At 39.7% G+C, this 24,416-nt stretch overlaps 1 protein-coding gene across 5 annotated transcripts in view; it reads left to right on the top strand.

Annotated features, from left to right (window-relative positions):
• The window catches only part of DAPK2 (death associated protein kinase 2), a 53,240-nt gene that overhangs the window by 2,334 nt on the left and 26,490 nt on the right, over positions 1-24,416 (top strand). For 4 of the 5 annotated variants that reach the window (XM_042804255.1, XM_042804254.1, XM_042804253.1 and 1 more), the window contains exons 2-3: positions 3,778-3,898; positions 5,358-5,455. In XM_042804255.1, the coding sequence (XP_042660189.1) occupies positions 3,854-3,898; positions 5,358-5,455 (143 nt within the window). In that variant the 5' untranslated portion in view covers positions 3,778-3,853. The remainder of the gene's footprint in view (positions 1-3,777; positions 3,899-5,357; positions 5,456-24,416) is intronic. The other variant, XM_032990498.2, reaches the window with a different exon arrangement.

Raw genomic sequence — 24,416 nt, 5'->3', positions numbered from 1 at the left:
GTGTATTTGAGAAAGTAAGATTATTCAGCTGTTACCTCAGTCACTTGAAACTGGTTTCCTTAGGGTAGAAGATACCCGGAGGAAAAAAAAATGTAAGGCTGATAAAAAGACAAATGATCCAACAGTTTTGTTCTCGCTTCTATTTTCTCTAATCCTACTGTCATTCGGTGGTGAGTAGACATTTATCATGGATTTGACATGTGTGGACCAGTGACTGATTGTCAAATAATTTGGTAATGATGGGCTAATAACTTACCTATGCAGGGAAACCTTTTTTAAAAGAGAGAAATAGAACTTTCTTCTGTTCCTCTCAAGGTGGATTCTGTCACCCTCTTCAGAAGAGTGGATTTCTTAGGGTAAATAAGATCCTATTTTATGGTATGACCGTTTAGGAACATAAAGAGGTGAGGCATGACATGCTTCTAGTGCCTGAAACGGGAATCTGAGAGGTCTGTATTTTATTACTGGTTTTGGTGCAGTTTTGTTGCATGTCTGTAGGAAAAAAAATTTGCGTAGGATAAACAATACTTTGCTACCTTGTGATATGTGTGATATTTGGGCTGTGTAAAGTGGAGTTGGATACAGGAGTACAAAGGTGAAGTGTCATACTTACACTATACATATTCTGTACTATGGCGTATCATTATGAGAACACACTAAGTAATATGAATGCTGAGCAGAAGCTGGCCTTCGTATTGAAATATTCATTGCTATGAATCCTAGAGCAAAGAGACTGCTGGAGAAGAGTTGGCTCCAGCATGAGGTGGTTGAGGAAGAAGCATGGTGTGTTCGGTGTAAGAACACAGAAGGTTATCTCCTCTGCAAAGCTTGTTTTGGAGCTCTCAAAGGTCTGCTCTGCTCCAAAAATCACTGCAGCAGATTCCCTTGTCCTCCTGGTTTTAATGAATTATGGTGCAGACCCTAAGTGAATGGGATGGTCCTGATCCATCGCATTGCAATATTGCTTGGGCACATGCCCCAGAAGCGTTGGCATAAAGAGTGTATTAGAAAATGAAGTTGATGGCTGCTATTTCTTCAGATTATGAATGTACAACTTTTTTGTCTGAATAAGTCAAAAGTGAATGACTGTCTCTAATTCAGTCTGCTTTCACTGACCAGCATTAGGAAATCACCATCTGACAAGAGAAAAAAATGAAGGCTCTCATCCCTCTTTTGATATAATTGTGCTCTATACTGGTAAATGGAGTCCAACAACAACAACATCGTTGCTTAGATCTTTGAATGTAAAATGACCTGAGATCAGTATATCATATCTGGGGAGGGTTGTATTTATGCTGGTGAATGGCATTTTTATTTCAGCTGAATTTTAAGTGTGTGAAGGTTATCTTTTATTACCTATCCCCCTTACGCTGTGTATTTGCTAATGACAATTGTTGTGGATCATCAAGCGTATGATCTATTTTGGGCATCTGCGAACTGTGGCTGTTGGGTGAAAGCCAGGGAGAGAGATCTGCAGAAGTAATGAGAGTGGAAGGCAGTATAAGATAACGTGAAGTGATAGACATGGGAAACACCAGCACATCAGAGGTATGACTGGAGGGTCTGAGCACTTTGGATCAGTTTTGTGTTCAGTCTTCAAAAACAAAGGTCTAGGCTGACTTGGATGCTTGAACGGTTCATTGGTGTTGGGAGTAAGCTTGCTGGTTTGACCTTGGCAGAACAAAGGTGTAAGTTAAAATGTCAGCAAAAGGGATGAGAATTTTCTGTTTTTTTTTGATATAATATTGCATGGATTCTAAGGCTCTGCAGAAGTAGACATGTTCTTTGGGGGTTGCTGGGAAATGTGTAAACTTGTCAATCAAACATAAAGTGGCTGCGTTCCCAGAGGCATCTCGGATGGGTTCCTGATTCTCAGAGCAATCTTTTTACCTTGCTCTTCTGAATGACAAACTCTCTCTTTCTTACAACAATGGTTTTCTTTCAGGTGTGTTTGCATTAATGTTGTTTATAGCCACGTACCTTGTATTCTGATGAAGGGAGTAGTCAGCTTGAGGGATTTACAGTCTTTGGGCAAGTCTCAGCAGTATCTCTTAATACGTGGGCATTTTCTCGTACTCGAATTTTACATCTTGCATCTTGCATCCTGCAATTCAGGATGAGCAAAAGGTTTGGGGTTTTCAGCAAGGCTTGGCTTTGTCCTTTGTTTGAGTTTTCTAAAGTCTGTGGGTGGTGAACTAGGTTTTGCATCACCACTTCAGAAAATCCTCCTCTGAACAATTGCAAGCAACATTATATAAAGTTGGTATATAGCCGATAGCTCAGAGGTGTCCTCATTCTTGTAAACACTACTAAGGCATTTATTAATTGTAGTTTCAAGCCCTGAGCAATACTGGTCAATGAGCTTTTTCTGGGTTTATGAAAGGTTGCTTGACGTATACAATAATTTTCTTACAAAGCAGAATTTGAGTTGTTGGCTTTTATTGAGAGGAAAACCAGACATTTTTGTCCAAGGCATGAGTGTGGCTTTGGGAAGGGAGTTAATGAGCAAAGCAGCAGAAATATTTACCTGGCTTCATCTTGAAAAACTCTGAAAATATAGGCAAAGTAAGGATTGGGCAGAGAAAGTGTGAGGATGGAAAGTGGAAGTGAAAGAAACCAACCCACATTGTAATGTATCTAGATGAGGCTCCTGCAAGGGTTGATTTCTACAGTATACTTCAATAGTGCTATGGTTATTCTGGTCTTCAGTGTCACAACCTGTGTAGTTTCTATCATTTGCCTTGGGTATCTGGGTAAGAGAGATCATCACTAGAGCACGGTTGTATGGGGAGGTGTGGAAGGCGAATTTGTCTCCATTGCAGAGTTTTGAAACTGGGGTTTGAAGAGGCTTGTTAATGAAAACGCAGTAGGCCTCGCAGAGCCTGTAAGAGAGCCATCACATCTGCAGTGTAAACCTCCAGCAAGGCTGCTATTGAGGGCACGAATGCTATTGCTAGGGTTACCTTGCACCTCCCTCTCCTCCACGGGGTGCCTGCAAGTGTCTGTCATGCAGTGGAAGTGCTGACTTCTGGCATGTGACAGAAATAGATGTGGTTTGGTCACGTGACAGATGCACGCCAGTCGTGGCACATCACGATATGCATCTCTCCCATGAGCTGTGCAGATACACACCCTTCAAAAAGGAAAGGATGCAGTTTTGATGCGTAGCTGAAGTGTTTCCCATCATTAATAACAGTGAAGCTGTGGGTCCCCTGGGGAGAGGGAGTGGGGCTTGCCAGAATAATGCATGTGCCCTGTGTCTGCTCCTCCATCTTGGAGGAAAAAGTGGAGAGGAGAGCAGGCTGTAGGCTGGGTGTGGGCTGTTAGAAGCTCCCCACCTAGTGAGTATATTGTTAAAGGGAAAGGAGTGAAAGGAAATGAATGGTCACAAAATCCCCCTGGATCTCCCTGTGCTTTGGAAACGGCAATTCAAAAGGATGGACTGCACGGAGATGTTAAGCGTATGATGAGAGCCATCATGGAATTAGGCAAAAATGTGTCACTGGAGGGTGGAAGCAGGTACTGCTTCTCAGTTTGTGTGTTGCGTAACTGGTGCTGAGCCCCTAATGGAGGACGTGTGAATTTGCTGGTACCCCTTTACTTACTGCTACTGAGTGAATGTTATTCCCAACTAATGTAAGTGCAAGCATTGATGCAGTAGCCCTTCTGCTTGAAATAAAGCAGTCAAATAATTTTTGTCCTAATGTGTAGGTTTAGCTAACATCAGCCAAAAAATATATGTAGAAGCACTAAGAGACTATTTCTGTTCCTTTGAAGCAATAGAAGGAGCATATTTGGAAAGGAATTGAATTGATACTCAGCGTGCTTCCCATGTGTTAGAAGCCAATGATTTATGAAAAGGGAGGGGGAAAACAGAGCGGCCAGTCTTTATTTTGAGGTGAGTACATGAAAAAAGCTGTGTGCATTTTGACAAGTTGTTAGATTTTTTTACGATGTTTTTGCTGCTTCTGGTGTATGCTTTTGTTAGAGAAAAATCTTAAAAAATATGCACATTTCAACTTGGCAGGAACCCTGGAATTGCTCTTTGTACTGTTTTATAAGTTGTCTGCTGATTTATCAAAATAGCTGGGTCTTCTTGCAACATGGAATTGAGCTTGTTTCTAAAGGATCAAAATAGAGTGGTGTTTGCTTGAGAAATATGCTTCACAGTGTGCCACAGTCAGATGCCGGAGACTGCTATTTAAAAACATGCAGGAGCTATATAGAAATATAGAAACTGGAAGTCCCCAGTGCATCTGAAGCAAGCTGCATCTGGGATTCATCAGGGAATGTACATTACATTGAGAAGTACAGATATACTGTTGAAGCCTAGAGATGTGTGGGAATAACTGTATGGCTCAATGTAATTAGGTTTTTATTGCGATGCTTAGAGACCTTACAGCTATTTTACACATTCTAATCTAAATAGTGGATGTTGTTTGGGCCGTTGGGGTTAATGCTAGTATTCATCTACACAGTAAACTCCATATATGTTGTAAACCGGTCAGTTGGTTACTGTGTTAAAATCCCTTCTGTTAATGTAAGTTAAGTTGCTGTGTGGGTATATCCTGAGGAATAATGTGATCTCTGATCTTCTTACCTTCCAAAAGCAGTGCAGCGTAATGCACTCCCAGATGCTCAAATGCACCAATATGGGGCTTGTCTTTCCAGATCTCACAGAGCTTACCGATTTAAGATTGTGTTCAGGAAACGAATTTCACAGTTGCACAGATTAAGGCATGCAACAAATGCTGCTCATGCTTTTCTCCTTTGAAACGTCTAGTGTGTGATGAAAGGAGTTGCAGCAAAAACTCTGTAAATGGAATCCCAGTGCCCTTTTGCAGCAGTGGTTCAGATTTCCGTTTGCTGTCTTGCCTGCATGCCTCAGAAGCACTGCTTGACATAAGAAAAAGAAAGCTCTGCCTTGTGGTCTCCTTGGTTCATCATCTGCCTGATGACACTTTAGTGGGGAAGCCTGTAATGCTGATTCTCATGCTAGCTCTCTTTAGCGTAGTGTGGATGCTTTACTGTCCATTAGTTTGTCAAACTATTAATTAGTTGCTTTACTTCTGTCACGTTTATGTTTCAAGATGTGTTCTGTGCTTCTGGTCAAGTATGTGGTCAGGTATTTCAATGAGGGGCAAGAACCCTCTCTTCTTATAGGTGCTGATCTCTTTCCAGACTGGACCCTCACTATCTGGCTGAGACTGCTAAATTAATTCTTTTGATTGATCAGTGGCAATTTTGGCCACAAATGAGCTGCAATGGGTCCGAAGTGACTATACGAGAAATATGTTTTACTGATTCTTTGTCTGTTGGAAGATAATAACAAATGTTATTCTTTCTTAATATTCTAGTTGCATCATCTTTGTGCATCAATGAGAGGTCCAAGTATGGCTTTGTTCAAGCAACAGAAGGTGGAGGACGTTTACGAAATTGGGGAAGAGCTGGGAAGGTAAGTTTGTACTCATGACATCATGCACATGTAAAAGTTGACACATGGGAATATTTGCCACATCTTAAAGCGACTCTTCCTGATAGCCTAAATCAGTTGCAATGTACAAAAATAGAAACACATCCATTTACAAAAACTGCACCAGAGATTGTTTTTTTTAATTAGGTTAAGTGTGCTAACTATTTTTCCTGTTTCTTTTCTTGCAGCTAGGGCAACATAAGGTATGTTTACATTGTCTTTTGTAGATAGGTGTCATCTGTGTCTGTGCTTTAGCCAGAGCTCAATTGTTCGTTGTCTGAACCACCTAGGAAACAGGAACCCATGGTGCTGTCGTCATAGATGCAGTGCTTTAATTTGCCTTGTTGTTTTGAACAGTGCTGCACAGCACTGTTGCTTCCAGCTGGCTCTGAGCACTGGCAGAACACATTCATATCTGCCTGCAAAACACAGTGTATGTATTCCTGAAAAGAATTTCCTGTCATAATTTCAGCTGCACTGGTTAATACCTGCATATAGCTTTTAATCTATAAAGGCTTATCTGCAAATATTAATTATAGGTGGAGTTAATGGTTTATTACCATGCTTAACCATAAGCACCTGCTTAAACACTGCTGGGTTTGTGAGCTGGATGACACAGGGCTCCCCCAGTCACTTAGCAACATACAGTGCTCTGGGTGAGGATGGCTGGTTTCCATTCAGTGTCCAACCCTCCAATGATTTTTTTTGATATGCAGATAGATAAATTAGGGCTATACACATGTTGGCTTTCTTCCCAACGTCTGGCAGTTGGTTTTGATAAATGACTGTGTATGTGCAATTACCCTTTTTCAAGAGCCAATAATTTAGTTACATTAAAACACTTCAGTTGAAGCTGTTTCCCTGCTGAATCTTTTTTTTTTTTTTTTTTTTTTTCACTCCCAGCAATTTCATCTTTAGAGTTGTTGAGATTTCTTTTAAGGGAGATTTTTTTGGGGGGGTTGGGTTCTAGGGTTTTTTTCATTGCCTTCCCACTCAGGAAGGCCTCAACTACTAAATTATCTGTAACTGCTTACTTTTGAGTATTGACAGGTCTTGACAACATCAGCCTGAAAGTGAAAATTTGACAACAGTGAGCAGTAAAGAAATTCAGTGTGTGGATGGAGGGAGCAAAAGCTGTGCCTTTTTTTAGTGTAGGAGGCCCTAGTACATGCTGTAACAGTCAAACTGCTAAAATGAGAAACTGGAAACTGAGTAGCATATTTTTACTTTGGTGCCTGAACTGGATTTGGAAATCAGGTTTCTTTTGAGATGATGACCCTTACTATCCTTGTCACGCCAATGGTTATGAGGCCTTCTGAATGGAGAAGTGCAGTTGAAACAACCTGGTAAAGGCTGGTCATTGCGGTTTGAATCTGCCTGAGGGGCCTCAGGCTGGCAAAGGCTTGCGTGGTCACAGCAGCCCTCCTTTCCTGGCTGCACATCCCAGGGTTATGCGATGGAGCTGGTACTTGCTACATTTTCGGTGATGGGCTGGGTTTAGAGGAGACTACACTGAGACGTGGAATCTGAAATTATTATTGTTTTCAATGGGTGCATTCTCTGCAAGAAAGACCTCTTCTAGATAAGTCAAAAGGAGGAGTAGGTGTATACATGAGCAAGTGCCATCCTCACATGAGAAAGGAGTATTAAACTCCACTACAAAATCATGTTCTAGTTCCCAGCATTTTATGTGTAATACTTCTTGTGGATGAGAAATGCAAGTCTACTTGGTACTGAGGTCTGTAGGCAGAAATGTTCCCTGAAAGACCTGAAACAAACAGGCAGATTGTAACAAGCAGACCTCTGCTGTTTGTTATGATTTTTCAAGGAAAGCCCTGTAATTGTGAACTGTGAGAAGAGGGCATCAAGATTGGATTTATCTCCCTTACTCTGAATGTGTTCAAACTGTCTACTTTACACATCCCCATGAAAATAATGTCACGCTGTCTTTGTCAGTGTGTTTTCACCTTCAGATTTTGCAAGGAGCTCTGCAGATTTTGTTTCAACTGTGTGTTGCATGTGGAGTGTCACTGCATTATCGTGCCTCTGTACCTCTGAGCAGTAACTACTGATTAGGGCTAGTGAAAAATAGTATCCTGCCTTTTTGGAAGAAAAATAATACGCTAGGCAGGTTGTGGTGACTGAAATGCAAGAATCTTCCAGTGTTGACTGATGCCCTTAGAACCTGTAGATGCCTTTTATTAGTTCATTATGTTTGCAACAAGCTGTTAGTTGCTGACAGGTACAGGCAGGTAAGAGGATTAATTTATTATCATATTGGCAACAGAAGTCACTCACAAAACAAAGGTTTTCAAACAGCATCTGTGAAGAGTCTGTCCCATTCATGTCCTCCTAACTGAGTCTGTGACTTCGTGAGAACAAAAGTAGTCATTAATACATGCGTAATGCTTGTTCTAGCTTGGATTCGGTCAGAAGTTAAAATACAGGATCTCACCGACAGAGCCAGCACCTGCTCATCTGAAAGTCTTTGCACAGCACTTAGGAAAGGAGGCTCCTATTACACACTGCAAGTGCTCCTTCGCAAGACTTTGATATATCTGGTCTAGTGATGAAATTAGACCCTTCCTGTCATTGTGCAGCAGTGAAAGTGGCTGCAGAAAAGGCTCTTCAGATGCAGCTGAATAAAACCCTGCAAATGGTGCATCTGTGGACTCCTCAACCAGATCATTCTCAGAGTCACTGCTGAGCTAGAAGCAACTCTAAGGATGCTGAAAATGCAATTGTCTCCTGTGCCAAGGCAATGGTGTGAGAGAAAACTCTTTGCAGAAAGGGGGAGCAGGTTTTCTGTAGCTGCAGCTGTGTGCTGTAACTAGCTGCCTAGCTCCAACATTCCCTCAGTCTTTCGAATATTAATCTTAGGTTTACACCTCTGTTGCTCAATTTCTCCAAAGGGTACATCCAGGGAACAACAAGTCAGGCATGTGGCATTAGAGAAAATAAGATGCTGATGGGCTTATTCGTTCTGGCAGCTATACTTGGGAAGCTTAGCATGGCCTATGCTGAATGTGTGCAATACTTTATTATCATATATGTATATTTAATGTTACTTCCTGCAAGATAGTATCAGTTGGTTTGTAAATGTGAAGTCTGTGGGGACTGAGGTTTTCAGCAATAGCTGAAAGGGTGTCTAAAAAGAGGAGGAGCCTCTAGAGTGAATTTAGCAAATGTCAACATTTTAAAATAAAAAAGGAGCCCTTTTGAGATCTATAATACAACTTACTGCTAAAATATTAAAATATTATTTTTTTTTCTTTTTAAAAATTTGTAACAAGGGGAGAGTTTAGAAAACTTAACTGAAGAAGAATACATTATAGGGATATTTATTCTAGAAGTCCCCTGTTATACCAGTTAGTCTGAAGTCTAGAAGAGCTAGAAATCAATGCCATATAAAGTCATCAGTGCTTGCAGAGGTATTAGAAGATTCTCTTCTCTTTTTGCTTCTCCCAAGGGTAGTTGACTGTGTGATTTGGGAATACTTTATAGAGTCCTCTCAGGAATTTAATGCTCTCAGTCCTTGAAGGCATCAGACTTTCTGGCAGATTCAGTTTCTTTCTGTGTCTGAGCAGTTGATCAGAAATGGATACTTCAAAAAATTATTTTCTGTAGAATGTTTTCAAAATGTATCCCTCCATAAATATGAGTTTATATTGTTAAATGTCACTTGTATACAAGTAATGGCAAACTGCATCCTTTACCATTGATTTTAATAAACTTTGTAAGAAACCTATTAACAGTTTTGCCTGCTGCAAGGAGCATTCTGGCATAAGCCATTTGCAGGAGTGTTTGTAGCAGATCGCTCTATTGGCATGAGAAATCCCTGGAAATAATTCTTGGAAAATGTGAGGAAGTGAAGGCTAACTTGACTTCTTGGGAATATGCAGCAGGTCAAATAACTGTTGGTTCTTGTGGCAAGGGAGCTGGCAGCATAAGACAACCAAGAATGGAAACTCTTAAATTGCAGCCAAAACAGGCCAAGAAAAGGAAGAACTGTCCTACTGAGCTAGTGGTATGGTTCCCAGGAAAGTGGCAGCAATAAAGCTCTCTGGAGAGCCTTTTAACAAAATGTTTCAAGACTTCTTGTGATTTGGATGGGTAGTTCTGTCTAGTTGCACAAAAGGAGTTATTGTACAAGCCTGCAGGAGCCTTTTCTAGTTGTACTAGCGAACACTGACAGTGGTGGTAGGTGCACAGACGGTGCTAGAATTTCAGAGATGTGCCATGTAATTTATAAAAGGTTGTACCATGGAGTCGTTAATCTATTACCTAAATGTGTTGCCAGCCAGGCTGTAGAGAGCTGTTGATATTTGTGCCTTCTGGACAGTGTCACTGTTACATGTCAAGCCTGGGCTGATGGTAGGAAGTGTCACGGAGCTTGTCTGGAAGTGTTTCATGGCAGTGCCTGTTGAGAAAGTGTGTTCCTGCAGGGTGGTGCAGTGTCCTGAGACAGTGTTCTGTTCACTGCAGCTCAGCTCTCGGCAACGTACAAGGACTTAGGTCATGCTTAACAGAGACAAAAGTTGGAGTGATGTTTCTGGGTGAGGAAGCCTCCCCCCTTCCTTCATTTCTTCCCCCTTTCCTTTCACTGTAGGGAAGGGGCTCTGCCTTCCTCCACATGTGCCAGCCCTGCCATTCCAGCTTATTGCCTGTCTCAGTGACTGGGAGCTGTGTTCATCTCTAGCCTCAACTTTTTCCAGCTTTTGTCTGGTTTTGCTATGTTTTCTGCAGAGGTAGGAGATCTTGTATGGTTAAGAGATGCCTAGTCTGATGAATTGATCATAGGAAATCAAAACTAAGTCTTTCAGTTTGTGTGAGAAACTGGAAAAGTATTTTGTTGACTTTCTAGTTTGAAATCCTCTCTTTTGGGAAAGACAAGACAGTTTGTTGCTGATACAACATGGTGGCCTCTGTGGAAGGCAGATGGGCATGTCTTGAAAATTTTAAGAGTTTTTCTTCTGACAAGAAAAACAAGCAGGGTTTGCTGAAGTTGTGGAAACTAGAGTACTGAGTTTTCTGTGGGGCTCTCTGCCTAAAGAGTTTCTAGAAGCCCAAGTTAGTGCAGGGTTAATGCAAAAGGTGAGCTAAATAGGAGTGGATCAGGCTTAGACTGTGGAAAATAATTTTACATTAAGGCTGTGACATATTTCTGCATGTTAGGATGTTCTGTACTTCACTGAGCAGTTTTCTGCTGTATGTGCTTATATATCACTGCCTAGTTGTTTCTTCATGTTTCTTGTTTGTTTTGTTGGTTTGGGGTTTTTTTTTTGTTTTGTTTGTTGGCTTTTTATTGCGGTTTCATGATTAAAGCCAAGCTACATCTTTCATCAGTGGCCTATCATGCCTCCTGTAGTCCCTCCTCTCCAGCCACAAGTTCCTGCCTCCTCCCTGCCTTCTGTGTGGAGGACCAGCTCTGCTCACTGAGATGGGTGAAACCTTTTTTTCTGGGAGAAGCCTAAAAGGACAACAAACACAACATTTTACCAGTGGTATTGGGACCTCAGGGCCTGGCACATAATCACTGTTCTGACAGTGTAACTAGTAAATATTTATTTACGTAATGAAAACAAAAAGCAGTGATAACTGAGGTAATCTTTGTAGGGCAGGAACTTGGAAATCTATGATAAAAAGTCATGTCATCCAGCTAGGTCGACTCCCTGGTAAACAGAGGGGTGTGACCGCAGCTAGGAAATTTACCCTTATCACACATCGCACAGTATCTTCATAGCAGGCATGGTTTTTTCTATCTATAGAAATTGTTCAGTGTTGGCCTTTCTCAGACATGATTCTTAACTCTGTTCGTAGATCCATTTATAATTTGAATTAATTCTTTACATTTAAAAGAATAGCCTTGGATTATTTTTTCCTACAACACACACAAAGCAAGTCTTTGCTTTTGATGCAAAAGGTAAGTTTAATTACTGAGCACTAACCAGCACCTCTATTACTATGTTCTGTTACAAAAGTCTTTTGTCATGTGTTTGATGCGTACTGAATCTTTTGTTGAAACAGTTTTGGCATCTGTTACTTGGTCACCATCACTATGACCGTAATCGACTGACGGATAAAGTCACCATTTTTGCATTTTTTTTATTCCTTCTAGTGGAGTGAGGGATCTTAGCTTTCTCCTTTTTAAACAGATTCCCCTGCTAGTTTTCAGTGTTTTTTCAACTGTTTCCAAAAATCTTTGATTTGTTACAGAAAGTGCAGAGAAAATAGTGGGAAGTTTTGTGGTTTGTTTTTTTCTAACAACAAAGCTGCTCTACCTACAGTAACTGAGAAGAACTGGCCTTGGTTGTTTAGAACTGGCCTTAGCCTTACTTAGTAACCAAGTCATGCATTTTTTTCAAGTGAATTCCTTATTATCAGCATCTGTCTCGATGATGGAAGTGATCTCAGTGTATCTCTGGGTATCGGTCTGTGTCTGGCTTTGAAAGTATAAGTAGAGATGAGCAACCCCAGTGGGTAGTGCTCGCAAAGCTCAAATTTAGTCATATCTTTAAACAATGAATGTTAAACCTAGTCACAGTCTTTGCTTTGCCGTTTCTGTAAAAATGAAACTATTTTTTCCACTTTGCATTGCAGTAGAAAGCAGATGGAAATTTGAACAGCTGAGAAAATAGACTCTGTATGGTATTCGTTCCATGCTTTTGAAATGAAAATGTTACTTATGATTAAAAATACACCCAAAATAAACATAATGCAGCTCACCACTGGACTAACAGTGATAAATCATTGGACAAATTATTAGCATCTTATGCAGAATAGGGCTTGCAGATATTTGTCTGATGGTCAAACTTAATTTAGCTCAGGTGACATCTATTGTTAAAACTCTACATCAGTGGTTTTGCACCAGAGTGAAAATCTGTTGTAATAGTTGAGCATGACATGCAGTGATGCTTTGGTGAGGAGACACATAAAGTCACTCAGCCAGACTTGTTCTATCTAGTGGCAGCATGTTTGGGTTGGAGTCACTGGCCTGTTGTGGGCAGCCCGTTATGCAGATTCAGTTACACCATAAGTGGGTAACTGTGTATCCTAAAGCCAGGACTTGTAATCTTGCTACAGAGTCTACAGGTTCTTGAGAGAGTAGTTAACCTCAGTATCTGAGTTCTGTGGATCTATAATCCTCACAGAGAGAGAATTTCCATTGATCTGTCTGTTTCCTATGTAGGAGGAGTGGAGGGAACAAATAATGTAGCTTCTGTGCTGTCCTGCTACTGGAGGAGGTTGTTTACTTCAAAAGATCAAGTAACGATTAAATAAGATGAGGAAATAATTTCCACCTCTTATTTTGGCAGACCAGAAGAATCCGCAAAGAGCAGTGAAAGGGGAGTTTCATCAGCCCTTTGTGGTTTTGTCCTCACAGATAATTTCCTAAAATCTTGATTAAAATGGCAACATAATTTCCATCTGTTTCAAATATGGGAAGGGAGAAAAATCATTTAACCATGATACTGCTACCCTCTTCAAGTTAGTCTGCTTCCAGGTATATTACATTCAGTCCACATCTAGCTGGATTTGGACCTTTAAACACAAAGGTACAGTGTGCTAACCTTCTGCATGCATATTACGTATGCACTGGTGTTGCTCCACATAGCAGAAGGAACAGCTTATCAAATCAGCTATTCCTGCTCAGCATGAGTCAGCTTTGACCTTCCCTAGGTCTCTGGACTCTGTTCATTACCACTCTGAGAGCTGATATTCAATCTAAAAGCTAAGTGTGATAAGTGGGGAAAAATTTTTACCATGTGCATTTTATTCTTGAGCTTCAGGTTACATAAAATGCCTGCCAGGCTATCAGGAACTTGCCAGAATTGCTGGGCTTGTGCTATAACCCTGTAGACTCTGCTCCTCCAAGCTCAGGAGCTGTTAAGGGCCACATTGCTTGTCGCTGTGGGATTGGGAAGTTTCCAAAAACATTTAACAGCTTCAGGAGATGCTGCTGATGATTCAGTAGGTGGCACAGTTTCTTGTGACTCAGGGCTAATGACCCAAAATGGTGTTTAAGGCATTAATTGGCTTTAATGCAGATAACATGTTACTTTATTGATAGCCTATAATAATTCATTGCATTGTTCAGAAACATTAGATTTAGTAAATCTTGCTTTGAATTTCAGATGGTTTATTTGCTTTCTACTTATTCCAGTAAACTAGATCCTTCTGTTTGAGTCCATATTCCTCTACTGTTCTGACTCTCCTCTGGCAGCAGACACAGAGATGGTCTTTGGGCCAGGATGTGTTGGTTGCCTTTGCATGAGCTGTAAAGAGACAAGGATGAAAGTTGGCAGGCAGTGACATTGTCAGAGACAGCCTATGTCCAAAGGTGCTCAGCGCTTCCCTGTCATGAATATTGAAACTTACCCTGTAAAGTCACTGTATTCTAGAGTACTATACCAGCAGTTAGTAAAACATGAGTTGTGAGTGAAAATGCCAGTGTGGTTAAAAGTGGCAACTCTGCTCTCCCTCTGCTCTCCCTCTGCTCTCCCTCTGCTCTCCCTCTGCTCTCCCTCTCCTCTCCCTCTGCTCTCCCTCTGCTCTCCCTCTCCTCTCCCTCTCCTCTCCCTCTCCTCTCCCTCTCCTCTCCTCTCCCCTCCCTCTGTATAAAATAGTACATCTAGTTAGGTTTAAAAATTAACATATTGATAAACTAGTGGTATTGTGATACTTCTCTCTATAACATGAACTGGTTTGGTTAGAAGTCACCCTGACAGTGTCTGGGCACTTAGTGAACTTGAAATAAAGTCATATTAGTTGTTTCTCATGTGAAAAATGTTCTTCCAGTCTATATCACAGGGCTGTGGTAAATTAGTGATACTTCTATGCTAATCTTTTGTGAAAGGTTCAAAAGAGACCCATAGTATATTGTGAATTGGATTTACTTCTGTATCTTTCACATGCATGAAGAATTTATCTGCTTTTTAATAGACAAGCAAAATTCCTGTTAAATGCTCTTTTAAGAAACATTTTAGATCATTCTGTCATAATCTGGCATATGCCCCAGTTTCAGTTCTCTGTAGTTGCTTTGGGAGAGGTAGCCACTTTGCGTTTTGTTTGGGAAAAAACATAAACAATAACAAACTCAAACTCACTTTTTATTTGCACCTTAAACAGGAGAGTGACATTTGTGAGAATTTTATTTTTAAAGCTCTTTATGAAGTTATAAGAGGTGTCAGCAGAGTATTTAATAGATTAAGATTTTGGGGTTTTTTAGTTTCATTCCATAAAGTCTTACAGAAACAGCAGGATAGTTTCCCTTCAGGGACCTTGCCGTGCTAAGATTTCTGTTTTGTTGTTTCAGCTATAGTACTCTAGTTTCTTTCTAATTACCGTGCTGTTGGACTTACTATTTATTCACTACTTAGATATAATTTTTGCTGTACTAAATTCTGGTTTAGCCTACAAAAAAAGCAGTCTATAAAAAATAAAACATACTACAGATTGTTGCTGTAGTCCCTTTACAGAAGGTTTCGAGTTCTTTATGGCTGTGACCACAGACTTCCTACAAAAAACTTCTAGGAAAATGCTTTTATGCATATATTTTGTGAACCTTGCATGGCCTTTGGTTGAGCTGTGTTTCATAAATGAGCTGAGAGCGTACAAATGGATTGTTGAAATTGTTACTGACAGAATACTGTCCTCTGTTCTGGGAAGAGCATGCCAGTGCAATTACAACTCACAGAAGTAATTTCTGAAGTGTAAGGAAAGAGGAAGGATTGTATTTAGATTGATAAAAATACGTGCAGTACTGCGATTGCTCTAATCACTTAAAATTGAGAGGAAAACAGATTTTTCAGGCCTGAGTTTTTTTAAGAAAGGCATTCAACAAGAATTCTCAAGGGCTTTGCTTTGAAAGTTAGCAAAAATGCAACCATGAAAGGATAAAATAATTAATGTATTAGTGTCATTTTTCCAAGAAGAGATAGGAGTGAAAAAGATGGAAAAGAAATAAGATGCAGACTTTCTAAGCTTGAGATTGCCAATTAAAAGCAATCTGAATTTATTGGTGGCAGAAAGGCATGATGAATCAAACTGTTGACATAAAAACAATTGTTGTAACTGAGAAGAAATGACCCTTCTTTGCTGAAACTAAATAAACCAGCCTCTTGAATCTAGAGAAGTCCTGCGTTCAGGTGGCCTAGACACTGTTATCTGTGATTATGTGTATTAACTTAAGAATGTACATATGATGATTTCATAATATAGTTTTAGGATTTTTACTAGCCTCTAACTGTAGCTTATGCAAAATCAAAGCAAAGGATGCTCTAAGCTCATTTACTGGAGAAGGGACAGCATGATGCTAGCAGAAGGTGAAGCTAACTTGGCTTATGACAGAGACTATGAAGGAACTGATTGCTGTCAGTAGACATAAACAAAACTGTTTTCAGGGTTAAAGGTATCATACTGACTCAGAGGTCAGAGAATATATGACACTGGATAGGGTGTTTGGTTTTTTTTTTTTTTGGCTTTCAAGGGAGCAAACATAATTTATCATCCAATTAGAGAAAGAGCCAAAGACTGGCAGACTTTGCAAAGTCTAGTAAACCTGAAATTGGATCCCTAAGTTGTGTTCTAGATTCCTAAGCACAGGCAAGCACATATGTGAGCTATGTCATTTGTCTTTGTTTGGGGTAGGGCTTGTAATAGCAAATAAACCCTTTTAGGCTTGCATTCCCACAACTAAAGGTCTTAAATGTGAAGAAAAAAGGACAAATATAGAATTCCTGGCTTTATTCAAACTGTGAACACCTTATATTGTGAGAGCTCATTTTTAATTTTTTGTTGTAATCTCATTCCTATAGTAGGTTTAGGTTTTTTTTTTTTTTTGTTTATACGATGCCGTGTGTATGCTGTTACGCTTTAAATCTTGCCTGCTGATACATAGAGCATGTTTTGCATAGTGGGGAAGGGTGCTGTGAGCCTGAACCATTTACCTTACTCTTCTATAGACAATCATCTTGAATCAGGATTGTATGTTCATAGTTTGTTGTAAACATGAGTCAGAATCATCTAGTTCTATCCCATGGGCATGAATGCTCTTCTCAGGGTATTGCTCTAAGGTAGATGGATCAAGTGATGAGCCTGAGGCAGCCCCACTTTCTGACCGAGCTGAGCTCAGCACCTGTGTGTTTCTGTTTTCCTCTGAGTGGAGAGGAAGCAGTTTAAACGGGATGACTCAAAAATGTGAAAGTTCTCCTGTGCGTCTTTTTATCTTCCCAGTATCTAGTATAATTCTGAATTGCAATCAGACTTGAGTTTTGTTGTCTTCCTCCATTGTATGGCTTTGAGACTTCTGGTGTGAGAAGTTTCCTTCAAGGCCCGTACGTTGTCCAGAATGTAATTACACTGTTAAAACCAGCTGGCTGGCATACCAACCACAGGTTCTTCAACTCAGCTTCAATCTTGAGAGAAGTGCACATTTGAGCGAGAACTGAAGTGGGCTAGGAAGAGCTGGGTGTAACCTTGTTAAAACATAATAAGCAACAACAAAACAGGTGAGGGAGGAGAAGATCAAGGGGAATGGAAGGTCATTTGCATTTGTCTTAAAAGCATTTGCTTGTGTCCACTCTAGTTTAATGAGCTTTTCTATCTGGTGCAACAATACCAAATGTGTTGATGTCAGTAATACCACGTTCAGACTGCTGTAGCTTGGTGTGCTTTAGGTTGCTATTTTCTGCTCTTCTCAAATGGAAAGAGGAAACTTTTACTTTTTTTGATGTTTTTTTTACCTCCCTACACCTGCCGAAGATCAAAACCAACATCAAAAAAGAATAATAGATAATTATGGCACCATTCAAGTAAAAATACTGTGTGGAAAAAGTATTGCTGTGTTTTGCTCCAGTGCAACAGGCCATGATTATACCTTCCAGCAGCCTGGCCATATACTGCTGGCGTTGCTAAGCCAAGCAGCTTCTCATTGCAAACTCCAGCCTCAAGAAAACGCATTCCAAATTGGAAACAAAAGGAATCCCAACTAAATGCTTAAATCCCTAACTGAGCTTGCAGGTACTCCATGAAAAGAAGGGTTAAACTATCTTGTGTTTGCAGCAGTCTGCATGTGAATCTAGTTAGTTAAAAGACTGGTTGAGATGTTGTTAGGTTTTATTTTATTTTCCTTTCTGGTCAAGTATTCTTGTGCAGCAACACCTAATGAATAAAAATATGAATGATTATAATTGTAATTCTAATGATATCTAGGACATTAAATTAATTTTTAGGTCCATCTGTATGCTTACCCCTTATAATTTTCTTTACTTTTTCCAGACTGCATTTTACAGACTTTGAGAACTTAAGTACAAAAAGACTACCATGTTATTTTCCATCAGTTGTGTAGGAACCTAATTACTGTTAAAGTCAATGGGAGGTTGTTGCCTGAAATCCCTTGCAAATCTGTTCCAAAGTAAATTGTCCTGGCTCATCTACGGAATTGTCACCTCTTGACTGGCAGAATGCCAGACCAGTGTCCTTTTCCAGGTTCACTTACTCTTCAAAGAACTCCTTGAAAACATATTTCAATGTAAAGTGTATCTGTCAACATGTTCTAGTGTATCATCTATATTATGGGAATTTCAAGTTTTATCAACTACCAAAAAAATAACAACAATAAAAATTATTCTCTTTAGATTTCTTTAATTAAATTAAGGTGAATATGAACAGAACATAAAGAAATAGATTGAACATGCAGAAAGGGAACATAGGTTTGGTATTTGGGATAGAAAAGGTTTGATCTTCTCAAATGACAGACAGAATCAGCTTCCTGACTTGTCCCCACTCTGGCCTTGGAGAGCCTGACTGGAGTCGAGTAACCTGTGCTGTCACCTCTGTATTTTGTTTACGTATTTTCAGCATTTCATGACAGCTACTCAGCAATGTGCTATTTCTGGAATATCAGAGGAACATTCGTATAAACCCTTACCTATACAAACAGTTGCTTAAGGGCTCTCTTTAGTCTAATGCTCTGTAGCAATACTACTGTTATGCACCGAGGCACTCAAAACTGCCAGGCTGCACTTCTGTCACTCTCTCAAGTCAAATTCTGCCCCAGAGCGTTACACTGCAGAACCAGTATTAAAAATGAACTTTGAAAAAAGAGCAAAAAGTTATCCTGTTCTTCTGGATTGTCTGGTTTCTGTCATACCCGCATCCTTTCCACATCCTCTCTTGAACTACACAACAATTAAATAAAATGAACTTGTGCTCCTCTAAAGCGTGCTACTGAAAATGGGGTCCAAACACACCCAGTAATACTGTCTCTGTGTTCTTATTCAGTGACAGATCTCCTAGATGATAGTAGCAATGCAAATAATAGGTTATCTTCATTGCCAGGATAAATTCCCTTATTAATGATGAACGGATTTGTTGTGGTAATTGTAACTGACAGGTTGCAGCTGCTATTGTTTATACTCTTGAGCTGTTACCACAGTTGAGGACAGCCTATGCTGAATCTGTGACAAGGCTTTTGTACAGCTGTCCAAAACATTTCTGAAGGGGAACAAACTTAATTTCTTTAAAAAACTAAAAATATTAGGAAGTGTCAGCCCCTGAGCTTATCTTGTATGTGTTGTAAATACTGCTGTTTATGATCCAAGTTGTGTTCATTTCAGCAATATACTAAAACCCCATTAATTTGGCAAGGTAATTTGGTTGAAATTTGGACATCTGAGCTGCGAAATTTTAGTGTCAAGTCTAAGATCAGCCACAGACTCCCCATGTGAAATTAAGTGGCTTAATTTCTCAGTGCTGTCAGCTGAGGTGTCAGGGACACATACTTTCCTATCTTTTTTTTTCCCCGCCTAGCTTGCAAGTTTTTGGAAACTGATGCTATTTGATTCTTACATGCTGAATGCAAATGCGTTAGGAGGTACAGAAATGCTGTTGTTCTTGGTCCTCGACTTTACAAGCTCTGTATTTACCAAGAAATCCAAAGTGTGTCTGACTGAGTGTAAAATACCAGTGAGACATCCTCTTCCTCATAGCTGTATGGGCCTCCACATGAACTATTCATTGTGTCTGGTAGAACAGTAGAGCAATATGCTACCCCTTCAATGCTTGTTCCAAGACTTTTCTCCCTCCTTGTCCCTCCTCCAGCCTTTAGCTCTTCTCTTTGTGTGCTTCAGTGTGCCAGTGCCTGGCAAAGCATTGTGCTGCTTGTATGGGGAGATAAACCAGCTGCTGTTTTACGATGACAGTCTTTAAGGTGGTTGGAAAATACCTTAGCTTACCCTGTGATGCTCTAATAAAGACCCTGCTAATTCAGGAACAAGCAGGGGCAAAGCAAATGTGCTCTGCAGCAAATAGGGAAGTGTGGGGTTTGGACAGTATCATGGGTATTTAAATTGTAACTGTCTTAAATGTCCTAGGCTAAGAAATCGTGCATTTTTATTCTTCCCTGTGGCTTGTAATCTCTTCTACTCAGTCACAAACTGTCTCAGGAAGGACTGTCTGCAAAATCCTGTTTTTAAGGGATAAAGAAAATGTCATAAAGACAGGGACAGCAGTGGGTAGAGCGTGCATTTGTGGGTACACATGCAGGAAGGAAATAGTAGAAGGGAATGGGTATTGTTATGAACAATTGTCCCAGACTATAAGTGTGTAAAAGGAAAAGAGAGGCATTCCTATGCTGTGTCATTATTATTTTGGTAAGCTTTTAAGTAAACAGAAATGTACAAAATCCACAGTATCACTGGGCTTTTTAAATACAAAAGTGACTGTGTTCATTCCCATGATCAGTACTCATAAAATAATATTTTCTCCTTGAACTTTTCTGGTAAAATTCATGTCCCCAGAGAGAATTCAAGGAAGCGGCATTAGTAGCATGTCTCTTTAGGAAGTCTGAACCAAATAAGATGCACGTCTTGCAAAAAATGAACAATCAAACAAACAAAAAAAAAACAACCATGAAACCCACTATGTTTTACACAAACAGCTCTCAGCACTACAGAGCAAAATCTTTTAGCAGAATGTTTAAGGTAAGTTTGGGGATTTTGTAGCAGGAATTTAATTATCTTAAGTTCTTTAGGATTTGCACACAGTGATAAAATCAGGAGGCAGATTTAGGAATGAATTCATGAATTTGACACATGGCTGCAGTTTCAATTCCATTTGTGATTGATTATTCCTAAAGGGATAAGTACACTTGTCCCATCCATTCTGACCTTTCTCCTGAAAAGTGTTTAGGATATGTATGAAAAAAAAAAAAAAAGAAGTACTTTGAGCTGTCTGGCATTGTTTGAACCCTTTGAAATGAGAGGCTGCCTCTGCCATGGAGTGTTTGCTTTTGAGAGCAAGCAAGCACCAAATGACAGCCTTAATTTTTGATTTCTTTGCCTTTGTAGGTTTAAGACAGACTCCAACCAGCTGTCTGTGTTAATGAAGCACTAAGTACATTATATAATTATAAGGTTCTGAATATAATTGCTGTGTATGCTGCATAATTTAAATTCCAACTGTACTTGCATCTCTCATTTACCGAGCCAGTGAAGGATATAATAATATTGAAAACAATAACAGCTCAGTGCTTCTACAATGTAGTCATGGGGGGTTGCACTTAATGTGTGTGTTTGTGATTCTATAGAGAGATCCTGGCTGATAAAATCACAGTAGCTAAAGGTTAAGGTTATGTGTAAGATGAGCCTTTTCCTTGCAAGTCTGGATATAATGCCCTGACTAAGGAAATATCTGATACTAAATGTGTGTTCTGAGACGGGAGACTTGCCGCTTTTTGTAGAGTGAGATCTCAGACATACAGTGCGTTGTGGCAGGGGATAACAGGGCTGCTCCTGGGTATAAAAAGGAGCTCATTGTCTTGTTTTGTGCATTTGTAAAGTAGCTGGACATCAGCAGAGCCTCACGGATGTTATGAGATAAAGGCTTGGATAAGATAGTTCTTTCGGGGTAGGATCTTGCATACCTGTTAGGCTTTGCACATGCCAGGCAAGGCTAACTATTTGACTGCACTGTTCTTAGAAGCTTCCTTGCCTTATTTGTTGACTGTGGCTTCCTGGCCGTATAGCTTCCTAGAGCTTTAAAAACTTATTTCTGCTTCTTGGTGAAAATGCAGTGAAATATTTTTGATGCTTTTTTGCAGAAGTATGATTCTCTTCATTGATAAAAGCTGAGCCTTTTCTGACTAAGCAATGCTTGGTTAGGATGTGGAGTACACATGGTAGACTTAAAGTTTACATTTTTTTAATTCCACTTACTGTCAAAAGGGGCAGAGCGTGGATTTGAGCTGGGGTTCATTGCCTCTAAATCACCAAGATTCTGCAGATACCGGCCAACAGCCTCTTCCTGCATACCCCTGACACTTTTGGTATCAGTTGCCAAAACAAAAGGCAGTTTCCATGAAGCAGTAGTTTTAGCCACATGTTGTTTAACTGAAGTTCTATTCTGTCTTTACAGCTTGCCAATTTTTCATCTCACTGTTACCAGAAAATGCATTGTACACTTAAACAAAGCAGACTGAAGTGCATGACCTTGTCCATAGGCTCAGTTCTCCAGCTACCTGGTGTGCTTCACCACCACAGTAATGTTTGTAACAGTACATACATGTCCTATTTGCAAGGTGGATTCCATGCTCTTTTCTTTTTCTTTCCCTCTGCTAAAAGGGAGTTTGATAAATCCTTCCTGTAATCTAGCAATGGAAAAATAAAGAACAAGAAGTAACCCTCAGCTTACAGTTTCTGGCAGAGAAGGTTTAGGGTGGTAATAAGCTGTTGTTGCTACTTGAAGTCGCAGATGTACTCAGGTGAGCTATGAGGTCCTTTAGTGTCCAAACAGAACTAGTTAACTTTTCCTTCCATTCATACTCTTGTAGATTTTATTGCAGAGATACTGATCTAAGACTTGTCAGCAACAGCCTGCCATCAAACTTATCAAACACAATCTTTGAATGCAGCTACTAATTTTCCTGACAGTTGTTCTTGCCACTACAACACTTGCCCACTAACTCCTTGTTTTCCACCAGCCCAAATTCAGTGCCCCATTTTATTATGTACTTTACACATCATTATGCCCAGGTCTGCACTAATAGTTATGGGAAGGTAAAGTACCATTAGGTGCAAGAACATTCATCAGAACGTATATATTTGTTTAAAAATTAGTGTAGGTTATTTTAATACTCTGTATGAAAGTTACGGAAATCACTGAGTCAGTGAAAATACTGGGATTCCTACTGAGCAATGAGAGTGAGCAGTAAGTGAATGGAACTCATCTTGAATGGAATGGACTGACCTACTTCATGTTTGGTCTGACTTAAGTTTCTGTCAGGATAAATGTTCTTACTCCTCATGGTTGCTTGAGCTAGGAGAGCAGTGGGTCCGCATCAGTTTTGTTTGAAAGAATTAACATCAGTGCTTTTTGTGCTTTAACCCAGGTTTTCTTTTTTTAAAACTTGTCAGTTTGTGAGTTTCAGTTTTTTAAGATCTGAGTAAAGCTTGAGAATTGGGGAGTGTTTGTGTCCAAACAAGGCAACTTTGCAGGAGTACTGTGAAAAATCTTCATCCTAACTTGAGTTCAGTAAAGGGTAGTTTAAATTCAGAGTGTGATGAAACCTCAGGCCGTACAAGTTTCACGTAACTTCAGACTTACAAGTATTTAGGTATTTTCATTAATCAACCTAAGGAGTTAATATATATTTAAATCTACATGCCCACTACTCTTTGCTTAATTTGAGTATTGCAAATTTAAATCAAACCAAAAAAGCATTTAAATAAATCTACCTGAGTGATTCTTCATGACAAGAAATGTTTTTCTATTTAAGTGTGATTTTTATCTGCTTTTTGGAGTCGCTTTGGACAAGAGCCTATTACATTGCATGGCACAGCACTGGTTGTTCTTAATATTTCTGTTACAGTAGCAGGAAACTGACATAGACACCTTTGTGCTAAGTAGTATACGAATATCTGTAGGCATACTGTGTGGAAGAAAGTAAGTCTCTTTCCTGTTTTGCTGGTGGGGCAAAAGTGAATAGCTGAAGTATACGATATATGGTACATTTATGTCAGAATTCAGATCGCTCAAATCCCTCCAGTACGTTAGCTACAGACCATCCTTTTCCCATAATTTTTATAAGGTAGAAGTAACTCTTTTAACATGTCCTGTGTAAACCAAATGCAAACACATAGTGATAGCTTGTGATTTAATTGCCTTGTTTGTATGTCTGTGATGATTTTTAGTGTGATTAAGCATTTCTAAGGTACAATACAGTTGTCCTTGTCCCTTCCAAATGGTATGAGCAAAAGGATCCTCTGAATAGTCATTGTTTCATTCCACATCCTTGCCTTATGTAGAATTTGTATAACTCAAATACTGCTTTAACTGCAGACCATCTTTCTTTTTTATTTTTGAGAAGACATCTCTCAGCTTGATTACAGTTATTTTTTCAGAAGACAGTTGAGAAGGAGGGAACATCAGCCCTGTGGAGATCGTGCCTTCTCTAAGTCCAAACAGTGCCTCTCAAGAGCATGATGTAGAAAGAAAAGCTCATAGAAGGAAGAACAAAGCAGGGTCTTCTACACTCCTATTAAAGAGTCAGTAACAGCTGTCTCATCTTTAAAGATTCCCACCACTGCACTGACATAAGGCTGCAACCTGCAGGGTTACTATTATTTGAGTTAATCATCTGATCTCCAAGTGTTTCCCTCTTAGGAGATAAGGAGGAAATATTACAGTTGGACTGGAATATCTTACTTTAGGAGCCACAGTGAGGAAAATTAAATTGGCAAATGGCAGCTACATGCCTTTTAAACATTAATTCAGCCACTTTACTATTTGGTACAGTGGGAAGTTCACCATTCTCTTATTTGGAAATTGGTTACTGGAGGCCAGTTCTACATTTCCAAAGGGCTATCAATCCTTTGAGTTCTCTTCCGAGAGTTTATTCTTAAGGGAAATACTTCAATGCATGCATGTCCTTTCAGAACATCCA

Source organism: Tyto alba, unplaced genomic scaffold (genome assembly GCF_018691265.1).
Source record: "Tyto alba isolate M040663 unplaced genomic scaffold, T.alba_DEE_v4.0 Super-Scaffold_41, whole genome shotgun sequence".
In the NCBI taxonomy this organism is placed as follows: Eukaryota; Metazoa; Chordata; class Aves; order Strigiformes; family Tytonidae; genus Tyto; species Tyto alba.
Note: the sequence above shows the minus strand (reverse complement) of the source record. Positions and strands in the feature narration are given on the sequence as shown.